General features: G+C 56.5%; 3 protein-coding genes across 9 annotated transcripts in view; all 3 read left to right on the top strand.

The window, feature by feature from the left end:
* DSTYK (dual serine/threonine and tyrosine protein kinase) overlaps positions 1-5,822 on the top strand; it is a 17,228-nt gene extending 11,406 nt beyond the window's left edge. The window contains exons 8-12 of the mRNA XM_042013415.1: positions 138-270; positions 578-691; positions 1,087-1,201; positions 2,013-2,147; positions 3,290-5,822. Coding sequence (XP_041869349.1) covers positions 138-270; positions 578-691; positions 1,087-1,201; positions 2,013-2,147; positions 3,290-3,477 — 685 coding nt within the window. The 3' untranslated portion in view covers positions 3,478-5,822. The remainder of the gene's footprint in view (positions 1-137; positions 271-577; positions 692-1,086; positions 1,202-2,012; positions 2,148-3,289) is intronic.
* LOC121657567 lies at positions 4,359-5,822 on the top strand. 2 transcript variants are annotated; one of them, XM_042013417.1, is made up of 2 exons: positions 4,359-4,999; positions 5,332-5,822. In XM_042013417.1, the coding sequence occupies exons 1-2, from the start codon at positions 4,359-4,361 to the stop codon at positions 5,678-5,680; spliced, it is 990 nt and encodes a 329-aa protein (XP_041869351.1). In that variant the 3' UTR covers positions 5,681-5,822. The 2 variants fall into 2 exon arrangements, with proteins under 2 accessions (XP_041869351.1, XP_041869350.1); XM_042013416.1 differs by having other exon boundaries at positions 4,359-5,353; positions 5,436-5,822.
* Positions 5,823-6,966: 1,144 nt separating this feature from the next.
* RBBP5 (RB binding protein 5, histone lysine methyltransferase complex subunit) overlaps positions 6,967-9,604 on the top strand; it is a 13,989-nt gene continuing 11,351 nt past the window's right edge. For 3 of the 6 annotated variants that reach the window (XM_042013451.1, XM_042013449.1, XM_042013447.1), the window contains exons 1-5: positions 7,187-7,225; positions 7,463-7,488; positions 7,594-7,766; positions 8,382-8,522; positions 8,890-9,052. In XM_042013451.1, coding sequence (XP_041869385.1) covers positions 7,207-7,225; positions 7,463-7,488; positions 7,594-7,766; positions 8,382-8,522; positions 8,890-9,052 — 522 coding nt within the window. In that variant the 5' untranslated portion in view covers positions 7,187-7,206. Of the gene's footprint in view, positions 7,072-7,186; positions 7,226-7,462; positions 7,489-7,593; positions 7,767-8,381; positions 8,523-8,889; positions 9,053-9,604 lie in introns of those variants that run through there. The other 3 variants (XM_042013450.1, XM_042013446.1, XM_042013452.1) reach the window with 2 other exon arrangements.

Below are 9,604 nucleotides of genomic sequence, written 5' to 3'. Positions count from 1 at the left end.
GGATGAAAAATGAGCCCAAATTTTCTGTTCTGAACTTTCTCCAGGTCTCTGCAGGGACTTTGGGGCTTCTTCCTTGGCCTGGGATGGGGGACAGGGATGAAAAATGACCCCAATTTTCTGTTCTGAACCTTCTGCAGGTCCCTGCAGTCCCACGAGAGGCTCGTGCACCTGCACGGGTCCGTGATCGATTACGGCTACGGAGGAGGCTCCAGCATTGCTGTGCTGCTGATCATGGAAAGGCTGCACAGGGACCTCTACACGGGGCTGAAGGTGCCAAATTCTGTTATTAAATTCATATTTTGTGTTTGTTTTATCCCTGGACGGAGCTTGGAGCGACCTGGTTCGGTGGGAAGTGTCCCTGCCCATGGGACAAGATGAGCTTTAAATCTCCCTTCCAACCCAAACTTGTGCTGCTCTAATTTAAAACAAAAAAAATCCCTCAAATTCTCTAATATAAAAAACCTTAAAATTAATCTGTAAAACAAAGCTGGAATTGCTCAATTTTCAGTGTTTTGATAAAGAAGAGGAGGCCAAAGTTAACTTGAAGGTGTGAAATCTGTGGTTTTTTCCCCCTCAGGCTGGGCTGGAATTGGAGCCACGGTTGCAGATTGCCTTGGATGTGGTGGAAGGGATCCGCTACCTGCACAGCCAGGGGCTGGTGCACAGGGATATCAAACTCAAAAACGTCCTGGTAAGGAAAATCCCTGCCTCTTCCTCATCCCAGAGCCTTTTCAGTGCAGAAAAACCCCAAGCTCCAAGTGAAGGAATAGCTTTCCCCACACGGGATGTTTTAAGGAGGTTTCCCTGCCTCCTTTCCTGGCTGGAAGCCTGGGGCAAGGGGAGCAGGGAATGACTCCTGTGGAGTGCAGCCAGCCTCAGCCAGGAGGAGGATTTCCAGTTCCTGCTGCCCTTAAATCCCAGCCACACCCCAGGTGCCTCCAGGGAAATGCCCCAGAGCAGCCAGGAAACCCGAGAAAATGACTTCAAAGCAGGTGCTCAGCCCTCATGGTGTAAACTGATCCCAAAAATCGATGTTTTCTGGGAGAAACGTGCTGCTCACCTGCCTGCCTCTGCCTTTTTCCTCAGCTGGACAAAAAGAATCGGGCCAAAATCACGGATTTGGGGTTCTGCAAACCCGAGGCGATGATGTCTGGCAGCATCGTGGGCACCCCCATCCACATGGCTCCCGAGCTCTTCACAGGTGGGACCCCCCTGAATCCTGGAATTCTGTGGGCAATTCCTTGGAATTCAGCTCTCAGTTGCTCGTGAGGCCCTTTTAACCCTGGGGAATTCCCTGCTTTCGGTGCCTGCTGGGGGCTTTTCCTGTGTTTTAAGCCTGGCTCTTGGCAGAGAGCGATGGGGTTGGTCAGCTCTGCTGAGGTAATTAACACCCTTGCAATTAGTAATGTAAATGATCGGTTAGGGGGAAGCTGGAGATCCTTGGTTTTCATAGGGAAATATTCCAGGAAGGATTCCCTGTGAGGAATTCCCAGGCTGTCCGTGCCTTGTGGAGCGAGTTTGGGTTCATTGGGAATTCTGGCAGCTGCTCCGAGGCTTTTTCCTGAGTTTTAGAACCACTGGGAAGTTCCAATCCCATTTTTCCAGAATCCTTCTGGTCTGTCAGAGCTGTCCCTGCTTGGATAAGGTTGGGATCCAATGGAGCAGCTGGATTGGTGTGAATTTAGGAAAAATCCCACATTTCTGGGATGGGAGGCTGATGTTGGTCTCTGACAGAGCTGAACCTCCCAGGGGTTGGTGTTTAACTCTGGAATACACCCGAGCTCCGGTTTGGGAATTCCTGGGACAGCTTAAATTTATAAATCCTGGGAATTGGAAAAGCCTGACCTTGATCCCAACTCCTGCCCTGTTATTGCACACAAGTTTTGCCTCCCTGCTGTGGAATTCAGGGTTAAATTTGGGACAGCAGGACACTGGAATCACTTCTCAGCCTGCCCAGCTCCCGGGGATTTTCCCTGCTGATCCCATGTGGGATTTTTTTTTTTTCCTCCCAGGGAAATACGACAATTCTGTGGATGTTTATGCCTTTGGGATCCTGTTCTGGTACCTGTGCTCGGGCCACGTGAAGTTACCCGAGGCCTTCGAGAGGTGTGCGAGCAAAGATCACCTGTGGAACAACGTCAGGAGAGGTACCTGGGCTGGGCTGGGCTCTGGGAACGCCTCAGGTGCTGGGAAAATCCCCTTTTATTCTGCTGCTGGAGAGGTGAAAGGGAAAAATCCCAGAATCCCTGAGGTTGGAAAATGTTTCTGGGATCATCGAGTCCAAGCTGGGCCTGATCCCAGCCCTGAGTGCTGAGTGCCACGTCCAGGAACTCCTTGGACACCTCCAAACCTCCCTGGGCAGCCCCTGCCAAGGCCTGAGCGCCCTTTCCATGAGGAAATTCCTGCTGAAATTCCACCCTGAGCCTCCCCTGGCCCAGCCTGAGGCCGTTTCCTCTCCTCCTGTCCCTGTTCCCTGCGATAAAATCCCAAATCCCCCCCGGCTGCCCCCTCCTGCCAGGGAGCTGTGGAATGACAAGGCCCCTCCTGAGCCTCCTTTGCTCCAGGCTGAGCCCCCCCAAATCCCTCAGGACTCTCCAGATCCTTTCCCAGCTCCCTCAGGACTCTCCAGGCCCTTTCCCAGCTCCCTCAGGATTTCTCCAGCCCCTTCCCAGCTCCCTCAGGATTTCTCCAGCCCCTTCCCAGCTCCCTCAGGATTTCTCCAGCCCCTTCCCAGCTCCCTCAGGATTTCTCCAGCCCTTTCCCAGCTCTGTTCCCTTCCCTGGACACGCTCCAGGCCCAGAATGTCGTCCCTGATCTGAGGAGCCAGAACTGGACCCAGGAATCCAATCCCAGTTCCTCCCCAGTGCGAGGGGACAATCCCTGTCCTGCTACTGCTGCTCCAGGAGTTTTTGATCCATTTATTCCCAAAATCCCATCCAAATCTTCCCTTTTTCGCTCCATCGGCTCTTGTCCAGTGTAGATTTGTGCACATCCAGCCTCTCCTGGCATTCCTGGGGTGGTTTTTTATGGATCCAACCTCTGTTCTGCCATTCCAGGGTGGTTTTTATGGATCCAGCCTCTCCTGGCATTCCTGGGGTGGATTTTATGGATCCAGCCTCTCCTGGCATTCCCAGGGTGGTTTTTTATGGATCCAACCTCTGTTCTGCCATTCCAGGGTGGTTTTTTATGGATCCAGCTTCTCCTGGCATTCCTGGGGTGTTTTTTTATGGATCCAGCCTCTCCTGCCATTCCCGGGGTGGTTTTTTATGGATCCCTGGGTGTTTTCCAGGGGTTCGTCCGGAGCGTCTCCCGGTGTTTGACGAGGAGTGCTGGCAGCTGATGGAAGCCTGCTGGGACGGGGACTCTTCCCAACGGCCTCTCCTGGGAATCGTGCAGCCCATGCTCCAGGGAATCATGGACAGGCTCTGCAGGGCCGGCTCCGAGCATCCCAACAAAGGCTTGGATGACTCCACCTGAGCGGGAAGCGCGGCCGGATTTGGGAATTGCGGAGGGGGGGAGGGGAGGAATTCCAGCCCTGCCTCTGCCGGGGGCTCCGTGCCGGCCCCGAGCGGGACAGGGAGGAGCAGCCAGAGGTGGCTCGGGGAGGGGGCTGAGGGCTCCATCCCAATCCCAGCCCGTTATCCCAATGGAATTGTGCAGCCCAGGCGGGGAAAACCCAAACCCTTGGGACTGAGAGGGGACTCTGCCAATTCCCCCCCGAGCCTGGCGTGGGATCCGTGCGATGGGAAAAGCCTTCCCGTGCTCTCCGGGATAAGGATCCCGCTCCTCAGGCAGCGGCACGAATTCCAGAGCGCTCGGAGAGGAAGGAAAAAAGGCACCAAACTTTAGGATAAGGAAGTGTTGGGAAGCTCCAAGGAGCTGCTGCACCACTGGAAATGTTTACATGGACAGGAGCGAAGCTTCCGTGTTTTACTCTGGGGACTTGCAAAACCCCGCCTGGATAAGCTATTGATCCCTAATCCCAGCTTTTCCTCCTCTTTTTTTCCCCGCTCCTTCGGCTTCCTAAGATTTCTTGGAATGGCTGGAGAAACCTGCCCTCGCTTCCACGCTCAGCTCCTCCGAGGTTCCACTTTGTAGCAGCACAAAAAGCCCTTCCAATGGTTGATTTTTCCCGTGGGAAAAGTGCCAAAATTCCTTTTTGGTCGGGATTTGGGGCTTGGAATGAACGGGAAAGGTCGTGGCAGTTTTAAATTGGGTGAAGTCTGGACAGGAATATTTTTAAAAATTAGGATTTTTTTTTTTCCCAGCTTTTCTTGAGAGTTGGAGGGAAGAAAGATCCTTCCTCCTTCTCCTGAGATTCACTCCAGGGCTGGAATTCGGTTGGAAAGAAAAACCAAATGGGGATAGGGAAGGAGGGGGATCCTGGGCAAGGTTGTCTTTCCCAAATTCCTGGAGATCCCAGTTTGCCTCCTGCATTGTTTGGGGTGGAGTTGGGAGCAGGAAACGCCCCTTGGGGACTCCGGGAGGGAGTTGGGAATTCTCCCTGGAATTCCCAGGGGGTGGGCGGGGCCTGGCATTCCCGGGAAAGCAGCGCAGGAAGGTGGAATTCCTTGGTTGGAAATTCCAGCTGCCGTGGCCGAGGGCCGGGGCCGCAGGGCTGCTTTAGTGGGAATCTTCTCCTTTCGTTGTGCAATAAAAATGGATTCGGGAGCTTTGGATGGAGAGAAAATCCCGGCTTCATTTTGTGTTCCTCCCCTGTGTTCCTCCCGGGTGGGATGTGCTGGCATTCCCGGCGGGCTTGGGATGGATCCGGCCTCTGCTGCCATTCCCAGAGTGGTTTTCATGGATCCAATCCCTGTGTTGGCATTCCCAGCATGGCTTTTTTATGGATTCAGCCTCTCCTGGCATTGCCAGAGTGGATTTGTGTGGATCCAACCCCTGTTCTGCCATTCCAGGGTGGATTTTCATGGATCCATCCCTCTCTGGCATTCCCAGGGTGGTTTTTATGGATCCATTATCCCCCTCTGGCATTCCTGGGGTGGATTTTATGGATCCATTTTTTCCCTCTGGCATTCCCAGAGTGGTTTTTATGGATCCATCCCCCCTCTGGTGTTCCTGGGGTGATTTTATGGATCCATTATCCCTCTCTGGCATTCCCAGAGTGGATTTTATGGATCCGTTTTTCCCCTCTGGCATTCCTGGGGTGGATTTTCATGGATCCATTATCCCTCTCTGGCATTCCTGGGGTGGATTTTATGGATCCATTTTTCCCCTCTGGCATTCCCAGGGTGGATTTTATGGATCCATCCCCCCTCTGGCATTCCCAGGGTAGATTTTATGGATCCATTATCCCCCTCTGGCATTCCTGGGGTGGATTTTCATGGATCCATCCCTCTCTGGCATTCCCAGAGTGGATTTTATGCATCCATTTTTCCCCTCTGGCATTCCCAAGGTGGGTTTTTATGGATCCATCCCCCTCTGGCATTCCCAGAGTGGTTTTTATGGATCCATCCCCCTCTGGCATTCCTGGGGTGTATTTCATGGATCCATTATCCCCCTCTGGCATTCCCAGGGTGGATTTTCATGGATCCATCCCCCTCTGGCATTCCCAGCTCTCCCATCCCCACCCAGCTGCTGGGCCAAGCCCTCCCCCACTTTTCCAAAGTCCAATCCCACTTTCCCTGCCCCGGGCACCCCTCGGGCACATGAACAGCATTAACCCCGTGTGCCACCGGGCCTGGGAGGGGAAAAACCTCGGGAAAAACCTCTGGAAAACCGGGAGAGCCCAGCTTGGAGGCCTTGGAAGGGCGGGAGGGCGTTTGTGTAAATAAAAAATGTCTGAATAAACCTGAAACCTCGGAGTCTGCGATTCCAGAGCTTTTCCTGCCTCACCATCCCAGACAATTCCCTGAAGCCTTTTTTGGAGCTTCCCTGAGTCCTGTGTGGGGTTTGGGGTTTTGGTTTTTTGGGGGGGTTGGGAATTTTGGCAGGTGGAATGTGGGAAGCTCCTCTGCCTGCCTGGATTGGAGTTGGGAGCTTCCCCGGCCCCTTTTCATCCCTGAACTCCTGGCAAGGGAAAGAGGGAATCAGCATTCGATGGGAAAAGATTCCAGGTTTTTCAATCCAAAGTGGGGCCGAGCTCTCGTCCCACCCCTGGCTGCAGAATTTGGGAATGGGAAGAGCAGCCCCTGCCTTGCCTGGAGCCACAACCCTTCCCTTAAATGAGCACCACTAAGAATTGGTTTGGGTTTTTTTGTTTTGTTTTATTTTGTTTTATTTTTCCTTTAAATTTAATTTCATTTTATTATTTTGGGGGGGGGTGTCCCCGTGCGTTGTCTCCCCCCCCTTTTTCTCCCCCTCTTTCCCCCTGTCTTTTCCATTATTTTATTTTATTCCTCTTTATTTTATTCTTTTTTTCCAAAAGCAGCCGCTGCTGGAAGTGCCCACGGCCAGGTTGGAGCACCCTGGGATAGCGCAAGTGTCCCTGTCCCTGTCCCTGGAGGATTTTAAGCTCCCTCCCATCCCAAACCATTCCAGAATTCTCGAATTTTTCCGCTCCCAGTTCTGACTCCAAACCTGCTCCAGGTGTTTTCCGTGTTCTCCGCCGGAGGGAGCAGGGCCGGGATGGGGAAAACATAAGGAGTTAAAGCGCGTGAACGAGACGCTGCAATACCCGCCAGGGCCCAGCTTCCCCTTTGGATTTTAGTTAATTATTGGAATAATTATTATTTTAATTATTCTCGCCCTTTTATTGTCGCCCCCTGCCGGCTGCTTGCCCCCTTCCCGGAACCTTTCTACGCGGCCGCGGGGCCCGCCCGGCCCCTTCTGCGCGCCGCGCTGGGGCTGCCCGCGGCGCTGCCTGATCCCCGCTGCCCATTCCCGGCCCCGCCGCCGCGCCGGCAGCGAGCGGCGCCGCGCCCCGTGGCCGCCGGGAGGGGCGGGCGGAGCCGGGCCGGGAGGCGCCGGGAGCCGCGGCGGGGGAGGAGGAAAAGAGCGGCGGTTTGTCAGGCGAACGGCGAGGCGCGGGCTCGGGCAGGTCCCCCGCGGGGTCCTTCGGCGACGGGAGCGGAGGGAGCGGGATCGGCGGCGCGATGAACCTGGAGCTGCTCGGTGCGGACGGGAGCGGGAACGGGAACGGGAATGGGAATGGGAATGGGAGCGGGGGGCTGCGGGAGCAGCAGGAGGCGGGAATGGAATGGGGAGGGAGCCGGGAGCGGGGGGCGGCGGGGGCGGGACGGCGGCGCGATGAACCTGGAGCTGCTCGGTGCGGACGGGAATGGGATGGGAATGGGAATGGGAACGGGAACGGGGGCGGGCACGGAATCAGGGGGTGGCGCGGCTGGGAATGGGAGTGGAGCTGGGAGCGGGGCAGGACCAGGGACGGCGGGGCCGGGAATGGGGGTGGCTGAGCCGGGCGGCTCCGGGGCTGGTCCCGGTACCGGGCGGGGGCTCGGCGGGGCCGCCCCGCTCGCTCAGCCGCTGCCTTCGCGTTCCTTTGCAGAGTCCTTCGGCCAGAACTACCCCGAGGTAACCGCGCTCCCCGCCCCCGGAGCCGTCCCCGGGCTCTCCCCCGGCTCTCCCCCGGCGGCGGGGGCGGCCTGACCGGGCGCGGGCGCTGCGCTCTCCCCGCAGGAGGCCGACGGGACCCTGGACTGCATCAGCATGGCCCTGACGTGCACCTTCAACCGCTGGGGCACCCTGCTCGCCGTGGGCTGCAACGACGGCAGGATCGTCATCTGGGACTTCCTGACCCGCGGCATCGCCAAGATCATCAGCGCCCACATCCACCCCGTGTGCTCGCTGTGGTGAGCGCCGGAACCGCGCTGCTGCTGCTGCCGCCGGCACCGGGCACGGCCGGCTTGTCCCCGGTGCTGCGGGGCTGCAGCGGCCCTGCCGGGACAGCTGGGGCTGCGAGAGGAGGGGAGAGGACAGGGACAGGGAGAGGGAGAGGAGAGGAGAGCGAGAGGGAGAGGGAGAGGAGGCTCCCGGGGAGCTTTGGGTTCTTTCGGTGCTTAAAGGGCTCCGGGAGAGCTGGAGGGGGAGTTGGGATAAGCGGGAATGGCTGAAGGAGATCTTGGGAAGGAGTTCTTCCCTGGGAGGGTGGGGAGGGGCTGGGATGGAATTCCCAGAGAATCCCTGGAAGTGCCCAAGGCCAGCTCGGAGCAGCCTGGGATGGGGGGAGGTGTCCGTGCCCGTGGCAGGGGTGGGAGCAGGATGACCCTTAAGGTCTTCCCACCCCAAACCCTTCCACGATTCTATGCTTTTTGTCAGGAATTGCACTTTCTCTAAGGACTTTCTGCCTGCCAGGCTCTTTCCAAAGCTGTCCAAATTCCCTCTGAGCCTGCTCCTTTCCCCCCTCCCGGCTGTGTTTGACACTTTTAAGGAATAACTTTACCGGGAATTGCCTCCCTGTGCTGCAGCTGGAGCCGGGATGGGCACAAACTGGTCAGTGCCTCCACCGACAACATCGTGTCGCAGTGGGATGTTCTGTCCGGGGACTGTGACCAGAGATTCCGCTTCCCCTCGCCCATCCTCAAAGTCCAGTACCACCCCCGGGACCAGTAAGTGCAGTGGGAAAAGCGGGGGATGCTCCCAGTGGGGTGGAACCAGCGGCTCTTTGGATTTTCTTCTGTTTCCCAAAGGAATCGTTGGGGTTGTGGGGTTGTGTTGGGATCGGGTTTGGGAGGAAGTGCCTGGAGGTGAGTGTGGAAATGTCTCCTTTGCTTTAAAACCGCTGCACAAACTTGGAGAGGGAAAGGAAATTAAAGTAAACCCCAACTTGACATCATTTTGCTGTCCAAGTACCAAAAACAAGACAACAAAAATCGAAGTATCCTGAATTCCTTGATCCGCACCGGTGCTTTTTGCTTTTCCTTTAAATGTGGGAATCATTTCCCAGAGAGGGAATTCCCAAGCTTTCCCTTGCAGGAACAGGGTGCTGGTGTGTCCCATGAAGTCGGCGCCGGTGATGCTGACCCTGTCAGACTCCAAGCACGTGGTGCTGCCTGTGGACGACGACTCCGACCTCAACGTGGTGGCCTCGTTCGACAGGAGAGGGGAATACATCTACACGGGCAATGCCAAGGGAAAGGTGAGTGCCCCCGCCTCCCAGCTGGGGCACCAGGGCACGGCCAGGCTGGGCAGCAGCTGGAATTTGCCCATGGAAAAGCGGGGTCAGGCTTTGGAACTGCCCAGGGAGGTTTGGGGTGCCCGTCCCTGGAGGTGTCCGAGGAATTCCTGGAGATGGCACTCGGTGCTCCAGGTGGGGATGGGGTACCCCAAGAGGTGAGGGGCACAGGGGTGGGTTTGGGGTTTGGGGACCCGTGAGGGGCACAGGAATGGGTTTGGGAAGCAGGAACAGGCACAGGGATGGATTTGGGGAACAGGAATGGGTTTGGGGAACAGTGACAGGCACAGAAGTGGGTTTGGGGAACAGGGATGGGTTTGGGGAACAGTGACAGGCACAGGGATGGATTTGGGAAACAGGAACAGGTACAGGGATGGGTTTGGGGACCTGTGAGGGGCTCAGGGGTGGTTTTGGGGACAGGAACGAGTTTGGGGAACAGGAACAGGCACAGGGATGGGTTTGGGGACCCATGAGGGGCACAGGGATGGGTTTGGGGAACAGATGAGGGGCACAGGG

The sequence above is a fragment of the Corvus kubaryi genome, unplaced genomic scaffold (assembly GCF_017639235.1).
Source record: "Corvus kubaryi isolate FWS band 111438036 unplaced genomic scaffold, C.kubaryi_AGA036_p1.0 split1-37355, whole genome shotgun sequence".
Taxonomy (NCBI): domain Eukaryota; kingdom Metazoa; phylum Chordata; class Aves; order Passeriformes; family Corvidae; genus Corvus; species Corvus kubaryi.
The sequence above is the reverse complement of the archived record's forward strand: the minus strand, read 5'-3'. Positions and strand labels throughout refer to the sequence as shown.